This window comes from Lacerta agilis, chromosome 5, assembly GCF_009819535.1.
Source record: "Lacerta agilis isolate rLacAgi1 chromosome 5, rLacAgi1.pri, whole genome shotgun sequence".
In the NCBI taxonomy this organism is placed as follows: Eukaryota; Metazoa; Chordata; class Lepidosauria; order Squamata; family Lacertidae; genus Lacerta; species Lacerta agilis.
Window position 1 is genome coordinate 22,908,543 of NC_046316.1, and position 19,676 is coordinate 22,928,218.

At 42.3% G+C, this 19,676-nt stretch overlaps 1 protein-coding gene across 5 annotated transcripts; it reads right to left on the bottom strand.

The window, feature by feature from the left end:
- Nucleotides 1-443: 443 nt before the first annotated feature.
- Nucleotides 444-18,733, bottom strand: SLC16A9 (solute carrier family 16 member 9). 5 transcript variants are annotated; one of them, XM_033148845.1, is made up of 10 exons: nt 18,705-18,733; nt 17,743-17,817; nt 16,942-17,023; nt 16,325-16,429; nt 13,182-13,245; nt 11,988-12,216; nt 5,470-5,613; nt 4,069-4,164; nt 1,217-2,128; nt 444-723 (listed from the first exon to the last, which is right to left on the bottom strand). In XM_033148845.1, the coding sequence occupies exons 6-10, from the start codon at nt 12,181-12,183 to the stop codon at nt 539-541; spliced, it is 1,533 nt and encodes a 510-aa protein (XP_033004736.1). In that variant the 5' UTR covers nt 12,184-12,216; nt 13,182-13,245; nt 16,325-16,429; nt 16,942-17,023; nt 17,743-17,817; nt 18,705-18,733; the 3' UTR covers nt 444-538. The 5 variants fall into 5 exon arrangements, with proteins under 5 accessions (XP_033004736.1, XP_033004737.1, XP_033004739.1 ...); XM_033148846.1 differs by lacking the exon at nt 16,942-17,023 and having other exon boundaries at nt 18,705-18,725; XM_033148848.1 differs by lacking the exon at nt 18,705-18,733 and having other exon boundaries at nt 13,187-13,245; nt 17,743-17,887.
- Nucleotides 18,734-19,676: the final 943 nt, after the last annotated feature.

Consider the following 19,676-nt stretch of genomic DNA (forward strand, 5'->3'; position numbering starts at 1 on the left):
GGAAGTCACAGGAGAACATTGCTGGCTGCGTATCAGATACCTGTACCTTTGTGCACTTTCATGTATACACAAAGGATCCATGTGTGAACAAGCCCTTGCAACAGGAGCTCCACGTGTGCATTAGAGCTCAAGGACACACATCAACGCCCCTAGGCTGTATAGGCACAAGCAGGGCTTTCCGATTGTGAAGAACGTAAGAGCCTACTGGATCAGCCCAGTAGCCCATCAAATCAAGCATCCTGTTCTCACAGTGGCCAATCAGATGCCTACAAGAACCCCGCAAGCAGGATCTGAGCACAACAGCCCACTCTCCTCCTACGGTTTCCAGCACCGCTGGCAACAGCAAGGCAAAAGGCCCCTTGTGCTAAAATAGAGCTGCATCTGCCATAACCAGCAATGGGCTCTGGCTAAAAGCATTTCAAAGTAGTATAAAAATGTTTTTTTGTGTGTTTTTTAGCCTCATAAATAAGTGAGGAAATTACTAAAAATATCTTGCTGTGCAGTATAAAAAGAGGAGCAACTGTTCCGCACTTTTCACCTACACACTGGAAGCAACTTTGTAGGAGTAAATATTTGGAAGTGGCTTTTCAGCTTGATTGCTACCGTTCACGGTGTTCCAACATGGCAGCGCTGCCACCAACAGAAGCAGCCCTCCAAACAGAACACAAAGTCCGCTGAAGTAGAATGCTACGTCGTAAGACTTTGTCCAGTCATAAAACCAACCTGAAAAGCAACAACAACAAAAGAGAGCAGCTGTCAGAAGTAGTTTTTACAGAACAGATCAATAAAGCAACCTACTACCTCGCAGCCAGGCAGTTAAAAAGTAAAAGGAAGAATACTTGCTGAATTTCCAACGAAAACAGTGTAATTGTAAAATAAATATTCTGCACAAGCAAATGAAGCAACACATTGTCAGCATTCAGGTGCCACATCAGACTAGCTAAGTTGTGGCTTACAAGGGGCTGTCAAACCAGGACATTAAGCCACAGTTTGAGGCTGCTTTGGGGACCACAATTTGCAGTACTTTGCTACTGTGACTGAATCTACAAACCATAGTTATAGTTACTGTTCTGCCAAATAGGTTGCTGCATCATGGAGACATGAGTGAACTTATGAAACTGAGTACTGAACAGGTAGAAATTGAGAGCAGACTTAACTGATGTAAAGTACCGGTACCGCAGAATAATTATGTATGCCTGTTAAAACACAGCCTTACCTACAATTGGTGGTCCAAGACTGTTTCCAAGTCCAGCAAAGAACATCAGTATGCCATATGCATGTGTTAATTTTTCGATTCCTACAGTCTTTGTTGTAACATATGGGAAAATGGACCAATTGCCTGTCAGAAAACCTAAAACCCCTGAAAGTATTGCCAGTGTGATGTAATTTTGGGCAAACGGAATCAAAACTAGTGCCACCGAAGTCAATATCAAAGTCAGGACATATAGATATAAGGTATTAATCCATTCAAAATCTGCCAGTATTCCTAGAACTAGTTTCCCAATGGCAGTCATGATGCCTATGACAGAAATGAGAGGAATGACACAGTCATCTTCACCGATATTGGAACTTCTTGCAATGTCTTCCATGAGCAATGAAGGAGGAAAGCCGCCAATGTCGAAGAAGAAGATGGCAATAAAAAGTGACGAAAATACTTTGTTTTTAAAAAGTCCCAGCGTTTCCCCCCAGTAGTCTAAATATAACTGCCATTTCTTCTTGGCAAGCTGTTTACAGAAATAGGTCCGTTCTACAACTTTCCGTCTGTAAGTCTCTCTCTCGTGTGGTGTTATCGTTAATAGATTGTTCTTACTTATTGCCGATTCCTGCTTGCAGTCACCACAGGATGTTTGGTTCACACCTTTTCCTTCATTGCTGGCTTTTTCAAGTACATTGTCTTCATAACCGTTCTTTTCTCTTTCATTATAAATGAGGTATTGATCTGGAACCTTCTCGGGGACTGGCTTCTCTGGCAAGGCAGAACCACACGACTGCAAAGGTCTCATCAGACTCCCACACGCTAATATATTTAGAGACAGTGCACCAACAATCAGCAGACACCCCTCTAATCCATACAGTTCAATTAGCTCCCTCTGTAATGCTGCATATATAAAAACCCCAACGCTTGATCCTGAAAGGAGAGAATGGAAACATATAAATGAGTTCATGAAATATCCTACAACATCAATGCTCCACACAATCCACTGATTGAACATGTGATTTGTGAAACTGGAAAATAAATCCTGTGTTTGTAACACAGTTAAGGCCTCTTCATCAAGCTGAACAAAGAACTCCAGCCCATACTGTGGCCTGGCAGGAACTCGAGAACTCCCAGGCAGGCAAGCAAAAACAGGAATTTTTTCAAGCTTCTCTGTGGGCTGTCATGCCATGGCTGAGGGGCTGCAATTACCAGGGTGGGGGTGCCTGGCAAAGTTAAATAGTTAAAATAATAGATGAACTATTGATAATTGTATTGGACATCACTATGGGCATAAATTTTCTTTGTAAAGGCAACAGATATGTTGAAATAAATAAACAACCATGTTAGGGTGGCTATATGTCCTACAAGTACTTGGCAGGTTGTCTGACTCAAAATTTTGTTTACAGGTAAAGGACCCTTAGGAGGAACATGGGTCTTGGAAGTGGCCAGCAACTGTTAACATCTAGACAACATACTGAGCAAGCACACAGGTCACCTGGGCACAGTCTCCCTTGTTATGATGAGATGCATTTTATTTCTATTTAAATTATAGTCAGCATTTCTAAGTTTCAATCTCTACATATAAATTAGCACGTGCATTTAAAAAATGCAAATTATGTTCCCATTTTGGGGTCGTATGTTTCCTCTTTGAGAATGCAGGCATGGCTACCTTATATCATGCACTACCTGCTTTAAAATTAAATATTTCTGTTAAGAACATTTTTGTTTGATGTATAAGTGCTGACCTGACTCTGACTGATAATAAACATGAATTAACTAAAGGCAAATTAGGTATGTGAAAAAATTGCCAGAAGTATATTCATAAAATCTGGTACAGTTTTGCATTCTTTTCTTTTTTATTTATCAGGCATGGTACAAAGGGATTAGGTGTGTCTTAGATAATACCAATTTTCTGACCAGTTAATGCTGAAAGGTTACAAACGTCTGTAAGAGACACTGCTTTCTAGAGAATAATCTCTGGTGCAAAAAGTAACAAAGAAAGCTTCATAAAAAGAGATCAGAATGTGTCTATACGGAACCAAAATACATAGAAGTCTGAATTTTAAAACAGGCATTTCCAAAAGGAAGTGAGGTTGAAATGTGTGGGCTACAGTCTGATGCAGATTCATGATCTAATCCTTTGCACTTCTTCACTACTCTCGTCTTGGGCCTAATGCACATATACTGCTTAACCATGGTTTACTGCCAGGGTTAAGAGCACAAATATTATGACTTCATGTGGATATAAGCCATAACCATGGTATGGCCCTAAGGACATATGCCCTGTTCTGATGTGCACTGTCACCGCTTTCCATCTCACAATCTGCTTCAGTTACTTGCTTACTTCTTCACCATAAACCATTACAGTACATCCAAATCAGCAAAATTATTGCTCGTTGTTGCCTTGCAAACCAGGAGAGCAAATGAAGATATGAAGATGGTTTGGAGGGCAAGCACAAGCCCAAGAGTTGGCACTAAAAGAAAGTAGCTGAAGTGGAGTATATGAAGAAAGGAAAGAAGGGGAGAAGTGAGTGCCTATGCAAAGATATCATTCTCATGGCACCAAATGACCTATATATGAACCCATGGTTTAGCTTGCTTAGACAAGCCCTTCCCCTGGAAGGCAGAGGCACCAGCAGGACCTGCTTGTGACTTAGGAAGCTGAGGTGCTGGAGAGGTAGGAAAACCACATTTTTGCTCAGAACAAATACAATGCTTACTAACTACAGATGCAAAACATGGTTTGCAAACCAAATTCAAAACAGTTACACTTATCTATGGGAATTCAGATGCAATAATCACAGCTAATGAAACCATAACTAAATCCTAAACCAGTATAAAGTAATTCAAATAGAGATAAAAAACCATACCTGTTGAAATTAGACCGAGTGCAAGGCCTCTGCGTTTTTCAAAATACTGACATGTGATGGTTACTGTTGCTGTGTACAATAAGCCACACCCGAGTCCTAAAAAGGTAAAAGCATTAATCACAAAGAATCGGGCACCATTGCTAATGGTTCAGATTTGATTCATTAAATTAAAACAGCACAGAGCGAGCCATTTTGGAAGTGCAACTCACAAATCCCCCCCCCCATGCTACACAACCTCCATTCACCTGAAGAAGGCTCATGAGGCAGCTGCCTACAAGTCTTTTTTGAATTCATCAAAACTGCACAATAATTGTCTGCTGTTGCTTCAGTGTTTTGTAAGCTGCTTAGTGATGTTTTATATATTAAGTGGTATAGAAATATAATAATAATAATAATAATAATAATAATAATAATAATAATTCTTTGCTGCTACTAATGACCGTTCCCCCGCATCAAACAGGGTGCGCATTTTGCATGGCCGCGTGCGGCCGCCTGGATCCCAGAGCAGCTCCTGGTAGTTCGGGCTGGCTTCACCTTCCGGGCTGGATACTTGGGGTCTCCGCCTACCCAGTCAGCCGCCCAATCCCGCCTGGGGAGGTGTTGCCAGGGGGATTGGCCAGGTAAGGGGAGGGAACACAGACCCACACAATAGAAGGTGTTACATACCTGGGAAGCACCACTCAGGCTCCAGAGCTTTCTCCCACCCTCCACTCCCTTAATTAAACCTTTTCATTTTGCAGGTTAACCTCTTCTCCACAGGTACACAGGCACTGCTATGTCAAGGCCGCTGTTGAAGGGCCGGAAAGGAATTTCCCTGCATTGGCAGGTTTCTCCTTTCCCGTAGCAATACGTCACAACATTGGCGGTTGCAGGCCATGGGCGGAATCCTTTAGTCATCTTCATAAAGGGGGGCAGGGGCGGTGACCCCACGCCCCCAATTCGGCGTTGATACCAGGGTTCCCGTTAAAGGGGTCGTGGGGCGAGGCATTGGCCATACGCCCAGAGGTTGTCATTGCCCTCCCCCTCCAGCGGCGGCGAACAGGGGGGCGGGCTATCTGCTTGAACATATGTTCTCCAGAGCTAGCCCAATCCCCTGACATGCTGGATAACCCTGAAATTACCCAGAACCCTGGCTGGGGGCTGGGAGGGATAAACACCCAATGCCTGAGCCAAGGTCTCCCTACATCTGAATCTTAATAAAGTTGTGGCCTAATTTTAATCCCATAGCACATTGTCTTGTGTCGTTATTCCGCTCAGGGGCTGCCTGGGGTTTAGGGGACTCCGCCTGACCATGCAATAAAAGGGAGATTTGACATTTTAATTTTGAAATTGAGACACAACCCCTTCCAACCCGCTTTTTAGTTTAGGGGTCATTCAAAAATAATCTCTCGTGATTCTTACCAACAACAATTCCATAGGAAAAAAACAGGAAGTAGATATTGGGTGCAATGCTGCTCATCATCAAACCCCCAGCAACCATAAAGCCACTGAAGATTGTTACAGGTCTTGCTCCAAAAGCAGATACACATGTACTGCAAATAGGACCTATTTAAGAACAAGAGGAGTGAATTGTGAAAAGGAAAGAATAGAACAGAACAGAAAATCATGTTCCATAAGCAAGCGCTAAAGAGATTTCTCCCCTTAGCAGAATTGCTCTCAATATGAAAGAAGACGTCTATTTTTAAAAGGTCCATGGCACATGGGGAACTGAGGTCACCTCTATGTGTCCAACCAGTTGTTTATGTCTTGGCTGAACCAGGAAATGGAGGTCCAGTTATGGTTCCAAGAGTCAATGAGGCTACCTGCTCTTTCACCTAACATCTGCTTCCCCACATGATCTCTGCCCAACTAGAGTTTGAAATAATTCTGTAGTCCTCGTCCCTCCCATTCATCTTCAGTGTGCCACGGTTAGTGCGTCTACCTAGTATATCCGGTTGTTGGACTACCTCAAGCTACGTGACAAATTAAGCAGTTTTATAACAAGAGTATTGTACAGCTACACTTGAAAAAGCCCAAATTTATTCTTTAAGAATATTCTTGATTTTAACTATATCCTTTGGACTTCAATCTCCTCTGTATGGATCATGGAGGCTTACACATATATTTACACACTTAACATGTTAAACTTATAAAAACAGGCAGAAATGCTTTACTGTCCCCAAAGCATTCACAATGCAAATTAGGCAAGGTGACTTCTGAAAAACCAAACCTCTTTCCCTGGCCTTGTGACCTTGGCAGGATAAGAGGTTGCTACCAAGTCCTGCCTGAATTCCTGAGGTTTCACTAGGTACACACCCCCCCCCCTCTCCAGTCAGGACACCCACCCTGAAAATATGTTGGATCAAGAGCTGTTAACTTTGTATGCAACTAATTTACAGGGGAGCAGCTTTATGTGAGACACGCTCCCACTGTGCCACTCTCTAAAGTGCGTTGCTGACAAATCCCTTTTCTCTAGCCACAATGTCCTTTATTACTTCTCTTGCTACTAAAAGAGCCCTCAAAGCTCACATTTCAGATGAATAAAATAGTTGTTTAAACCCAAAAGAACATAATCAAAATATAGAATATACAACAGCACTGACTGGTGCAGACACATAAATAAATACATATTGCCTGCAAGCTTCCTAAAGTATTTTTTCCTACAAATGTTTTCCAGATGTTTGCCAGATATTGTAGAACACATATTTTACATGCAAAGGTCCCAAGATCCTAGATTCAATCCCTAGCATCTCAAGTTAGGGCTAGGAAAGCCACCCTGCCTAGAGCCATGCACAGCTGCTGTCAGTCAGTGTAGACAATATCACACTAGGTGGACCAATTGTTCCGACTTATAAGGCAACTTCCTACATTCCTAGACTCAAAGTAGGGACTTGGAAGCAGACATGGTATTTGATCAGTGGCATACATAGCTGATGAGACAAAATGCTGTAATCTTTAAAAGGGGGCAGGAACATAAGCATAAATATTCCATCAAATTGCTTCTAAGCAAGCACGGCTAGGATTTCAACTGGAGAGAAAGTTGTTCTTAATGATTTCGCTTGACCAAGTAAGCAAAATAGATGCACAGTTCTATGCTGGCAGTGCTTACCCCAGTGGATGTTTGACCTAAAGGCAAAGGTAAAATGGTGCATCACAAGAATTCCAGAAACGAAACCTCTCTATCATTACAACATTCTTCTGCTATTTCAGTAAACCTTGGGCATCACTCAAGAACCTAAGAAGATATCTGCTAAATCAGGCCTAAAACCTATCTAGCCTAGCATTCTATTATCGCAATAGCCAGGGAGATAGATACCTCCCCCCAAAAAAATCTTCAACTTTTTAAGAAATTCTTTTAAATAGAAGATAATATTAACAGAGTATTAACAGTAAGAGTTGTACTGATGCAGCAAGGAACTGTACAAGACAACAGGTCCCTGCCTCCAAGTCAGGATTCTGTAGTCTTCTACAACTCTTCATTCAACTGGAGCTGACTTAAAGAAACTAAATGTAGAAACTACCGGGTATCAGTAGAAACTACCAGTGTGCCGGGCAATGTGCAGGAAAACAGTTATTTCTTGCTATGAGGCTGGCACAATGTATTAAGTTTTTTCGCTGAGCTGGTTTAAAAAAGGCTTAACTCTAAAGTAGTCTATTTACACAGCAAATTTTATAGCATGTCACAAAAATGGGAGTACTATGGAAGACTTATTTGCCACTATCTTAACGAGCTGTCATGAATTAAGGGATGTGCTACATTGTTACAACAATGAGTGAGTTAGTTGCAAACTGCAACCACATACCAGGCATGGGATTGTATCAGTGCAAGTTATTTAGTAAGAAATAAAGGTATCAAAGAGCATTGCTAGCATGGTAAGCATGTCTGACCTGGCAATGCATGCGGTCATAGGCAGGAGACCTAAGCCTGGACCTACAGAAGTGCATGCAGAAGACAAAATGTACAAGTGCTTTACCGTCCTGGACTCAAGCTCTGGTCAGAGGGGGTGAGCCTGATGAGCCTGGGGCTGCTCTAACACTAGACCAGGGTTCAAAGGCTGAGCCTGAGTCTGGTGGTCAGGAGGCTGCAGAACCTGAACCAGGATGCTTGTAGACATCTTCCCCATAAGCCCACTTTACCTGGGGAGTCAATGCAGAAGGAAGCACTCCTTCTGGACAGGGAGTTGGCCTTTAAAAACATGCATTCTTCAGGCAGGAGAGCGGAGCCATGGGATTGGATGAATGGGACAGATGGACTCAAAAGACCCCACTCCACCTCCAGTTTTTGCACAGCACAGCTGCTCACTTGGAGCTTTCCACAGTGCTGCAACCACCAGACTGTTGTGCTTCATGGATATCTGCCTTGGGCCAGGACAGCATACTAGCAGCTGTTGACTCTGCCATAGCATCTCGATATTCTGGCAAAGGGTGGGGAACTATAAGCCATCTCTAGCTATATGCTATTCTGGTTTGCTTGGGGAAATGGGGCATAGTAACCAAGATAATATGCACTTTTAAGGACTGAAGTAGAAGTTATGCTAAACTAGAAGCTGCTGCCAATGATGGAAGCTCTGTGGTTTAGCAGCAGCTGTCCTCTGCCTCTGCAATGTCTGGTAGACATTTCCAAGTCATTATGTTTCCCTTCCCTGTTCCCTCATGGGTGGCTGCTGGCAGAAGGCATGGGGAAATTTGAGGACATAGGTATAAATTTTATTTAGTTTTATGAAATGAGAGCCAACACAGGGGCTCCATTTTGGCAGCAGACACACAGTTAAAGTGTTGAATTTCCAGATATTTAGGGAGGCATTAAAGCCATGGTTAGGTTAAAACCTTTTTCTTGGTATTTCTTGGTATTTCTCCAGTAATACTCCATAAAACTATTGCCACCAAGCCCTAAAGGTACAGGAGAAACCGATGGTAGATTTAGATCTCACCAATGTAGATGTCAGAATTCAAGTGCAAAAGCTTCATGCTTTCATTTGAATGTTCATGAGCATTACAACTAAAATATAGATAATAATTATAGGTATATAAACAGTAATAACATAGCACATAGGCCAAGGAAGAGAGAAAAACTGCATTTGCTTTTAAAAAGTAAACGCAATGGGCTGGATCCAAACTACTGTAAATTAGGCACACTTTAGTACCATTAAATCAATGGGAAAAATTAATCATGACAGGACTTGCAAAAAATATGAGGGTTTTTCACCCCATAATATTTAAAATGTTCATTTACACAAAACCTGTACATTTATTGTATACAGCTATAGATAATGACAGAAAAAGAAGAATTCTCAGTAACCAGCTCTTGGTTATCCAAATTAGTTATCCCTTGCACATCTAACATCTAGAAGAGCACAGGGAACATTCAATAAATGAGGCTCTATTTCACTAAGAATTACCTAAAACCAGGGGTAGGCAACCTAAGGCCCGGGGGCCAGATGCGGCCCAATAGCCTTCTAAGTCCGGCCCGTGGTCGGTCCAGGAATCAGCATGTAGAATGTGTCCTTTTATTTAAAATGCATCTCTGGGTTATTTGTGGGGCCTGCCTGGTGTTTTTACATGAGTAGAATGTGTGCTTTTATTTGAAATGCATTTCTGGGTTATCTGTGGGGCACAGGAATTTGTTCATTTATTTATTTTTTTCAAAATATAGTCCGTCCGCCCCCCCAAGGTCTGAGGGACAGTGGACCGGCCCACAGCTGAAAAAGGTTGCTGACCCCTGCCTAAAACTCACTGTATTGTAAGAGAAGAAATCAAGTGGGATTTATTTTTTCCCACTAGCAGGGGTGTTACGAGAGTTTATGACTTGGGAAATTAGGCTGGATGTTTTGCTATACATCTTCCTGGCTTTGGTTGATGACAAACCTCCAAAGAGCCTTGGTTGCCATGGAGAGGGAAACAGGATAGCCCTCCCTCCTGCAGCTGGCAATGCCATTTCTAAAGCTTAAATATGATGCCCATATGACCCACTCCTTGAAATCCAGCAAATCACTTTTCAAGGGCAATGCGTTTTTCTTCATAAGCACTGGTGATGAGTATTTTGATCCAGACTTCATCACCACATAAAAAATAGTCTTTAAAATCATATTTTATGGGCAAAATCCTGTCTTAGATTGAATCCCTGAGAGCCAGAGTGATGTGGTGTTGGTGATACAGAGTACCAAGTTAGGACTGGGGAGACCCAGTTTCAAAGCCTCATTTAGCCATGGAGTCCTTAGGCCAGTTACTCTCTTTCTCATCTACCTTACAGAGTTGTAGTGAGGATGAAAGAGGACAGGACAGAACCACCTTGAGCTCTTTAGAGGAAAGACAGGCTATAAAGGCAAACACTAAATCCCAGTATTAAACTGGAGATCGTGCTGGAGAAGAGAGGGATACAGTTGTGTGGGACTTTCTGCAACAAATTTGGTCCCTGCCAGCCATGCTGCCCCAGTCTACTATAAGGGCCAAGAACAATTTTTAAAGACTGTGTGGTATGCAGAAGGTACTTATTTTATTCACCTTGCCACGACATCCAAATCAATGCTTTACACCAGTTTTCCAAACTTTCATGTTGGTGACACACTTTTTAGACATGCATCATTTTGTAATTCAGTTTTACTAGCAAACTGGAGGTTAAACTAACCCCCTTCCAGCCCCGGAAGGAACGTGGGGAGATTTGAACGATACACCTACACATTGCAGCCGACACACTAACGTGTCACGGCACACCGTTTGGAAAGCTCTGCCTGTGTAAAGCAATCAGCTTGCCTCAAAACTACAACTGGAAACCACAGTTTAAATTGAGATGCCCAATAAATAGTGGGTCTTTCTAACTTACAACACTCACTGTTATGTGTGAAGATATCATGTGGAATTGTATAAAATCTGGTTCATCAACTTCTTACTTTTAAGAAAATTAGTTTCACAGCATGGCTTTGAGAGCTCAAAGGATTACAGAGTCCACCATACAGCTTACAATTATCATATTACAAATTCAAGTTTTTTGCTTTATTAAAAAAAAAAAACAAGTTTTCAACCTACAGAATTTCAGAGAAAGCTCTGCAGGTTGAAAACAGTGTCTGCTTCCTTACTGACCTTTTCAGTGACCAGGGTAAGTAATTTTCACTTTTCACAGCACCTTGCCCCTCCACTGAATTGTGCAGTATTTAAAAATACTGCAAACACTGAAAAATCATTTCAAAAGATCAGACATATGCCCAACTTTCTCTGGATGGCAACCACCATTTGAACTATTTCCAAAATAAACATAGCTCCTTCGGGTTGTGGTGAGCTTACAAAACTGGACTTTCTATTCACATTAAAAGCTGGTGCAGATGTTTCACTTCTGAAGTTTTTCTATTTCTTGTTTCATGTTTCAACTAACACCTGAAGCAGATGATTGTAGAAGACTGCAGTAGCTATTTCTATTATTTGAAAAATTGCATATTTCAGGTTTTTCTAGCCCTGAAAATAGCTGCTGCAATCTTCCATCTTCCTACAATCAAATATTATTACACTGCTCACACAAGCTGGCTTCAGCAACATCTACATTGGCTTTCCTACTGTCTGCTAAGCTTGCAATCTTATGAATAAATTCAATTGAATTCAGTGCTGGGTACTAGCTTCTGGGTAAAACCACACAATCAAGAGCATGCTATCAGGAAACAGAATATGTTTGCCTAATTTTCATTAGAGATCAATCCTTACTCCAAGCCATCATGCCAATTTACTTTAAACAAGTTATTTGCAATTTCTCAAAAGTTGCATGTTTTCAACTTGACGACAGTCAAATGACATTTTCTTTCTTTATATTCTTAATTCTAATATATGCAAGGAACTATTCTTAAAAGAATTCATTTCTTTCGGGCCAGAAATTTAAAGATCACATATATGCATTTTAAAAGCATTTAATAAGTAAACACTGCATTTAAATCATATGCTTTATCTAAAAGACTTACTTGCAAGTAGTCCAACTCCACTTGCAAGGGAGCCAACCCATGCAGTCTTTCCTTTTCCTTCTCCAAAAATATCCAGCCATTCTAGATATAGAACACCAACAGCTAATGGAGAGCCATAGCACAAGAACTGGGTAAAGAAGGACACCAGTACAATCATCCAGCCCCATCCACCATCTGGTGACTTCTGGAACACCATTTTCCAGGATGAATTCAAGGGTCAGAAGAAGCTCTATATAAAAGAATACAAAGAAATAGAAAACAGAGTTGATAAGAAGGAACACAGAGCACCAAGGGAACTGGAGATAGATTCTTCCACTGGGAAATATATACTATGTGAACTGGCTCTTAGTTGACACAGTTGCCTAAACTCCATTAAGAGCTCCTTGTAAATATACAAAGATCTGAAAGTTTGCAACATACCCCAAGTGTCTTAAAAAAACCCTGGAAGTCTCATCCTGCTAACAGGTGGTGTTCAGATTGCCTAGGACTGGGTACCATGGTCTTAGAATTGATATAACAATGACCTGGGACCAGTTCAGCTTTATTGAATGAAATATTAGTCAATAGTGTTTTAACAACTGACCTCAACATCATGACTGGTAAGATGTTCCCATTATGAGCACTTGCAACTTGCTGCTGGCCTCACATTGTGGAACCAAAGTTTGGAGAAATGTTTGTTTTGCAAGGAGGCAGAAAGTAACACGTTTGCTTGCTTTGAAGGCACAAGGATGCCACAATAGCTGGATAGGGTTGACTATTCTGAGACTATGTACCATGTAGAGGGCGACACGGGAGCCTCATGTGAACACAATCTGAATTTCCAAAGATAGTTGAAGTCATGTTGTGTAATATAAAGTAATTAACAAGAAAACAATCAGAGGTTTTGGTTCCCAAGGCAGAGGATTTAGCATAATCTTCATTTCTACAGAAACTGAATACAGTATATCCAAATGTCAAAAAGCATGAGGATGCAAAGTAAGTATTACAAATAATGATTAGTTTTAGTAAAAGAAAGAAGGATAGTCAGAATTACTATGGGAAGAAATATCAATTGCATCATGAATTTCAAGTTAAAAGAAAATCTAGGAAGGAAGGAAGGAAGGAAGGAAGGAAGGAAGGAAGGAAGGAAGGGTCTTCTGTATAATATTATAAAGTTGCAAAGTACTTATTAAAAGGGGAAAGTATACTACTTACAGAATAGAATCTTGTCATTCAGTCTTCTAGAGCATGTTGTTTTTGGTGTATTTGGCAATTCAACCTGCAGAGAAATATCCAGGTACATGAAACCAAAGCAACTCTTACTGTACCAAGTAGCGGAAATGTACATGGAAATAGGAAATTCTGGTATGAGGTTGATTTTTATACACTTTCATACCGACTTCAAAAGATCATATTCTCTGGAACAAGCAGACAGAAAGAAAAATCATGACCCAACTCCTACCATCACTCAAGCTCTTGACAGAAGCCTTGGACGAAGGAAAGTAAAAAGGAGGTCAATGCAAGTAAGCTTTGAAACTTGCAATGTTTTATAATGATTTACAGAACTCTAAGGTGACTGCGGATTTGATTTATTGCCTGGCAATGACTTGTCCTTAATGTATAATCAGTTCCCCCCCCCCATATAGATAAGATAGATATTGACCTTTAAACCCAATGTTTGGAACTGAATATTACTTAATTATAACCAACAAACAACATTTATGTAATGGATCCCACACGTTCACTTCATGTACACTTATCTCAGGAACCCTTCCAATTGTAAAATAGGCCAATATAACCCCATATTGCAGTCTGGGTTGCTGAGACTGAGGAAACAGTGAGTTGCCTGAAGCCTTTCACATTAGTCTGTAGCTATAAGAGGCAAGACTGGATCTTCCCAGATCACACTTTTAGCCACCATACTATCTTAGCTATTTTATGAGAAGTAGGGGTTGTTTTTTATACACTTCTCTTTGTAAACGAAGTAAACAAGCAAATACAGCAGCTCCCCCCAAAAACAAATACCCCATCCAAAATGATGCATGGGGTTGGGGGCAAGAAGCATCCCCACAAAAAGCTGCTAGATGTCTGCCAACCTACATACAACAAACACAGGTGTGAGGAGCCATGATCTGCACCAATGTTTACATTTGTACTGGTATGCAGTGGGGCTAAGAGGGTAGAAGGCTAAGGATCAAAAGACCATCATACCAGACTTGAGAAGTGTACAAGAATTCATGGTTACTAAAATATGAATGACCAAAAGTTAATATTATAACATTTGAAAATCATATGCTAGTCACTGATGGCGTTTTACTCATAGCATTATTGCCTTCGCAATTGTTGACCATTCAACATTTCTAACCATTGCTACTGAAAAAATAGGGTTGCATCCAGCTAATTTCTAGTCACAGTAGGCACACTGAAATTAATGGACTCATATCAGTCATATCCATCAATTTCCATGGGTTTCTCTGCTCTCTTTTAAAGCTTTCGTTCAGTTGTCTTATTTCTTTGGTAATCAGAAAGCCATAAACAAAATATTTAACTACGCTTGGCCCTGTTTCTGCTAAAGTTAAGTTTTGGCATGCAACTTGATTCTATCTATCCCCCCAGGAAGCAAGTCCTAATGATTAAAGGAAGTTACTCCCACTATAGTCAGGTAAGTCCCAGTGAAAGTGTTGGATACCAGATAGCTGTGACTAATTTGTGCCATTAGTTCCAGTGCAACTTAAAACATTCGCATTCACTGGATCAGGGCCCTTGCATACCAAAGGCTAGATTTCATAAAATAAAAATGTATTCCCAATTCACATTTCATGGCTTCTGAACTGTCAGAGAAGAAAAAAATAACCAGGAGGAGGAAATGAGCTTACTGTTTAAATAAATAAAAAGCACATCACTGGATTGCTAAATAGCAAAGAGCATTTCCAATGGCTCCTTGAATCTAGCTGCCAGCTGACATCTTAGTTACAAAGTCTAACATCTGAAAGCTGTAATCTTACATGCCACAATCCATCTCAGCTCCTTTCAGAGTCGAGTCTCCATTTCAGTAAGTCCATGCAACTGGGTTCTTACTTTAAAGAAGGGATGCAGGGTTTTATAGGGTTGTTCTCCTACGCCTTCCCCATACGGCAAACTTCCTCTTAAACAATACACAGATCTAAACTATTTATTACCTCAGAGTATCCCCAAACCACTTCAGAACTGCTTATGACAAACAATACACATTTTCAGAGATCACTAATTAAGTGACCTTCCTTTACGTTACCTGGTTTCCAGATAAAATCTGTTTTCCGTTTAACATCTCTTGCCCAACACCCTAGAAAGCACAGTTCTCCACAGCCTGCAATCCTATCACGCTCTTGGTTAAACAAAAACTAATTATTTCCACTTCAACACTTTGTGCAGAGAAGCAGAGACAAGGATTATTGTTCCTGTTTTCAGACATTTCTATCCACTCACAATAACTTTTTGCCAAATGTCTTCTTATTTTCCCAAAACTGTCAAATCGATAAAAAGTAGCATAGAAATAATGCAATGCTACGAGGAATTGCACTAATAAGTCTAAGGGGAGGTTGTACTGAGCTTTCATGATACCCAACATTAAACAGCTGAAAATACTTTTAGAAAATAAACACTAAATGTTTGCATTGATTTAGTTGTGTTTGTTTAGGTAACAATGGTTAACTGAGGGAAGCAGTCTTATTTTAACGTGTTTCGGCACTTATCTAGAAGTCAGATCAAGGCAATGCTATACAGCTCGCCATGCGCCCAGACTGAAAAAAGACACTGACAGCCACTATAATATTGTGCAGGAGTTACCAACTATAGTGTTGCTTGGTCTACTGTTTGGTTTTTAAACTAGTTTCCCCATGGCCCACTAAAGTGCTTTCAATTTGCACAGCAGAACTGAATAATCAAGACCTCTGAACAGTTAAAGCACAAACAATCTGCACTAAGTGATCCTGAGTATGCATTCTTGCTTAACATAAGAACTGTTTTGTTGGAGGAGACCCAAGGTTCACATAGTCCAACATTCCTTGTAAGAATTCTATGAACCACTAGTTGGTTGTAGCCGAACTTCTGCCTACACCTTGTTATAGGATAGAGTTTTAGTCAAGTAGGCATGAGAACTGGATTCAAAGATGCACTTGGTCATGAAACTCACTGGATGGCCATTCATCCATCTCTCTCTCTCTCTCTCTCTCTCTCTCTCTCACACACACACACACAGCGTTGTTGGGAGGATAAAATTAGATAATCCTGCATATCCTATCCTGAGCATCTTGGATGGCACACAAGCAGAGGGAAATGTGGAAAATGCAAGGATAATTAAAGAAAAAGGTTTAACTTACCAGAAGTGGTCACAGCAAATCAGCTAACTTTAGCAATGCAGCCTTAAGTGTCTGGCATATCTGCTTCCTGATGTTTCCAATCCTTCCTTCTTACTTAATCCACAACTGACAACAACAAAAAACAACAAAAACAGGAAGACTGTCTCCTTACTTAGTCCACAGCTGACAACAACAAAAACCAAAATCATAGTCTAATAAAACATGGCCTTCAAGAATACTGGAGTGCCATCAGGGGGCAAACCAATAAGAAACATGGGAGGGGGGTTATTTTTAATGGGGGGGGAACCAGTTCTAGTATTTTAACACTTAAGTTGTGAAGTAGAATAACCTCCTCAGATATACAACTGGTTTTATAAAATGAAGCTTCAAAATAATCCTAACTTCCAGAGACACACACTGAACTCCAGGCTGTCATAAGACAACATGTACTTCAGCCTCAACACATTTATACCCTTTAACTCTCAGGGTATCTTGAGGCAAGCTGAGAATAGGCTTAGACACACTGATATCCTCATGCTTGAATGCTAACAATACACTTGATTAAGTTTCCAGAATGAAATTTTAAAAAGAGGGGACACGATAAACCTATGTGGAAGTGCATGTGAAAATTAAAGTACCTTTAAATGAAGGAACACCTTGTTGTCCTTAATGCACTGTGACGTTCTCGTTTAAGGGATGAGCTTGCAGCTTATCTTGGAACTATGACCAAAGAAAAGGAATTTATTGGAAAGAAATTTGAACTCTGCACTCTGGATTCAAATCCTGGCACTCAGCAAATGACTGAAGGGGAACCACCTCTTAGGTCTTCCATCAGTAAAAAGAGAGCAAGAGTCTTGCAAGGGCAAATAAGATAACATGGCAGTAATGTATTAAGTGTAATAGCGAAAATATATTTTAAAGTTGGTTAAACCATCAATGGGACTCCTTAGCACCAGCATGAGACCCAAACTCCAAAAGTAGCCTATTTAGCAGTGTTAACATTTCCTTCTCCCAGAACATATGCAGCTTTTTCGCTTATGTGTCACTGGTGGGACACCCACCTTTGACAGTTGTAGCTCATTAACCACAGGAAAACAGCTTGCGTTCACGTAACATAAAACGAGCATGCTTCTTCCAGATGACAGCAGGTACAGTGTGCAGGGACAAAATTAACTTGGGAATAGTGCGCTGATTGTCCACAACAACATATAGTTCTAACCGGAACTTGAGGAATGCAGGTTCTCCAGCTTTGCATTTTAAGAGCCCTGTGTCTTCTATTCCTGCTTGTTTATACAATGGCTATCAATGCACATGGGAGGTTTGCGGGATAACAAACTGAAGGAGCATATATGAGTTTTTAGTATTAAGCTCCGTACAGTGGGGAGGGAGAGAGGGAGAGAGAGAGAAGCCTAAGAAAGGACAAATATCAGCAAGTTAACCTCACGAAAGCTGGCTAGAATCCCCCGGTGCAGACAACCAGGAAATGAAGCTTTCACCGCCCTGCCATAGCATTACTGCAAAAAAGAGAAGAAGTTAATTAACATCATAGTCCAATGCATGCTTGCTCAGCAGCAAATCCCAGGACGTCCAATGGAGGGGGGGGGGGGAGTGCGCTGGGAGAAAATCTGCAACCTGCAGAAGCAACCAGGGCGAGCTATGTGCGCTATTGCAGTGTTTTTCAACCACTGTTCCGCGGCACACTAGTGTGCCGCGAGATGTTGCCTGGTGTGCCGTGGGAAAAATTCCAGCCAGAATATCAGCTTTGTGTTCAGCCAAACAGGCCCTGGTTGCGCACTGAATGAAGTATTTTATAATTTTTCATATTTCTGTTTACTTACTATTTCATAATAAAGTAATTATAAAATACTTTCTTTGTGTTTATTTGATTCCTATTCAAGAGAATTACTTTATATATAGTCAATATAGGCACAGAGTTAAATTTTTTAACATTTTCTAATGGTGGTGTGCCTCGTGATTTTTTTCATGAAACAAGTGTGCCTTTGCCCAAAAAAGGTTGAAAAACACTGCGCTATTGGCAGCGACCAAGCGGTGCAACACAGGATGAACCCTGCGCTTGCTCGTTTTTTGGAGGGGTGGGGGCGACTTGCTTGTTTAAAAAGCACAGCAAGCGGCTCAATCAGGGCTTGCAGAAACCTCCCAGTGTCTGCAGACCACTACACTGCTGCAGTCCCCAGGCTGGCTCCCCGTTGTTGCCCCACATCCCTAGTCCAGGCAGTCTTTTTTTTAATATTTTAATTCCCCCCCCCTCCCTGCTGCTGCTAAAGTTGCTGCCTCTCCCGCCCCAGCGTGACACAGCAAGCAACCCCCCACCCACCCCCAGCCCCCCGAATATTCCCACGGGGGCCTCTCCCTCTGTCGTCCCACCCACCCCTCTATTTACCTGCCGCCGTCCCGGAGGGGTGGGGTGGGGTGGGTGGCAAGCAAGGAAGGCTCGCTCTCCGGCGACAGGGCTCCCACCCACCCCCAGGGCGGGGGCGGCCCTCTATTTATTTGCGCCCGAGGGCAGAGAGGGAGCCAGCTAGCCGGCCGGCCGGAGGGCGCGCGGGCCGCCTTCCAGCGCCGAGCTCTCTTTCTCCCCCGCCGCCCTCCCGGGCTCCTTTCATCCTCCGGCGGGGAGGCGCTGCCGTGTGGAGGCAGCCAGAGCCGGCGGCCGGTACAAACCGGTTGCAACTAAAGCGAGCGTGTGGGGCGTGTGCGTGTTGTGTGTGTTTTCCTTTCTGCTGAGGAAAAAGGCGGCGCTGCAGAGGCTCAGGCTGCCGCCGCCGCCGCCGCCGGGGAGAGAGAGAGAGAAGGCGGCTGAGGCGCCTCCGTCTGTTGTCCCCATAAACCTCTGGCTGGATGGCCCTGCAAGAAGAGAGAGGGGCGGGGATGGGCAGCAGGCGGCGCCTTTTCGAGGCAGCCAGGCGGGAAATGCCGCCGTATAGCGGAGGCTGCTGCTAGGTGCCTAAGTCGGCAGCCTTGCTGCACCCGGGAGGAAGGGGAGGTGGCGGGGAGCCCCCTCGCCCACCTCCCTCTCTGCGTCCCCCGCGGCTTCTCCGTCGCACGCCCCGGCTTCAGCGAGAGGTGAAGCTAACACACACAGAGAGACATAGGCAGCCGCCAGTGCCTTTTCAAGCGCTCACGGACGGAGACCCGAACCGAAAAAGTCACTTTCTAAAAACTCCCCGTTTGCGGGGGGGGGGGGAGAAAGGTTACGCGTTTTCTTAAGCACCTCGAAGAACTTGGGCGCACGTCTCCACCTCAAAGCCCTGCACACACTTTGGTAACGACAGGCTCGCTTTTTCTTCGATTGGCTCTCTTTTGCGCGGATCAAGTTTGGGGTGAATCTCTATGCTGATTCTTCTAATGCTAG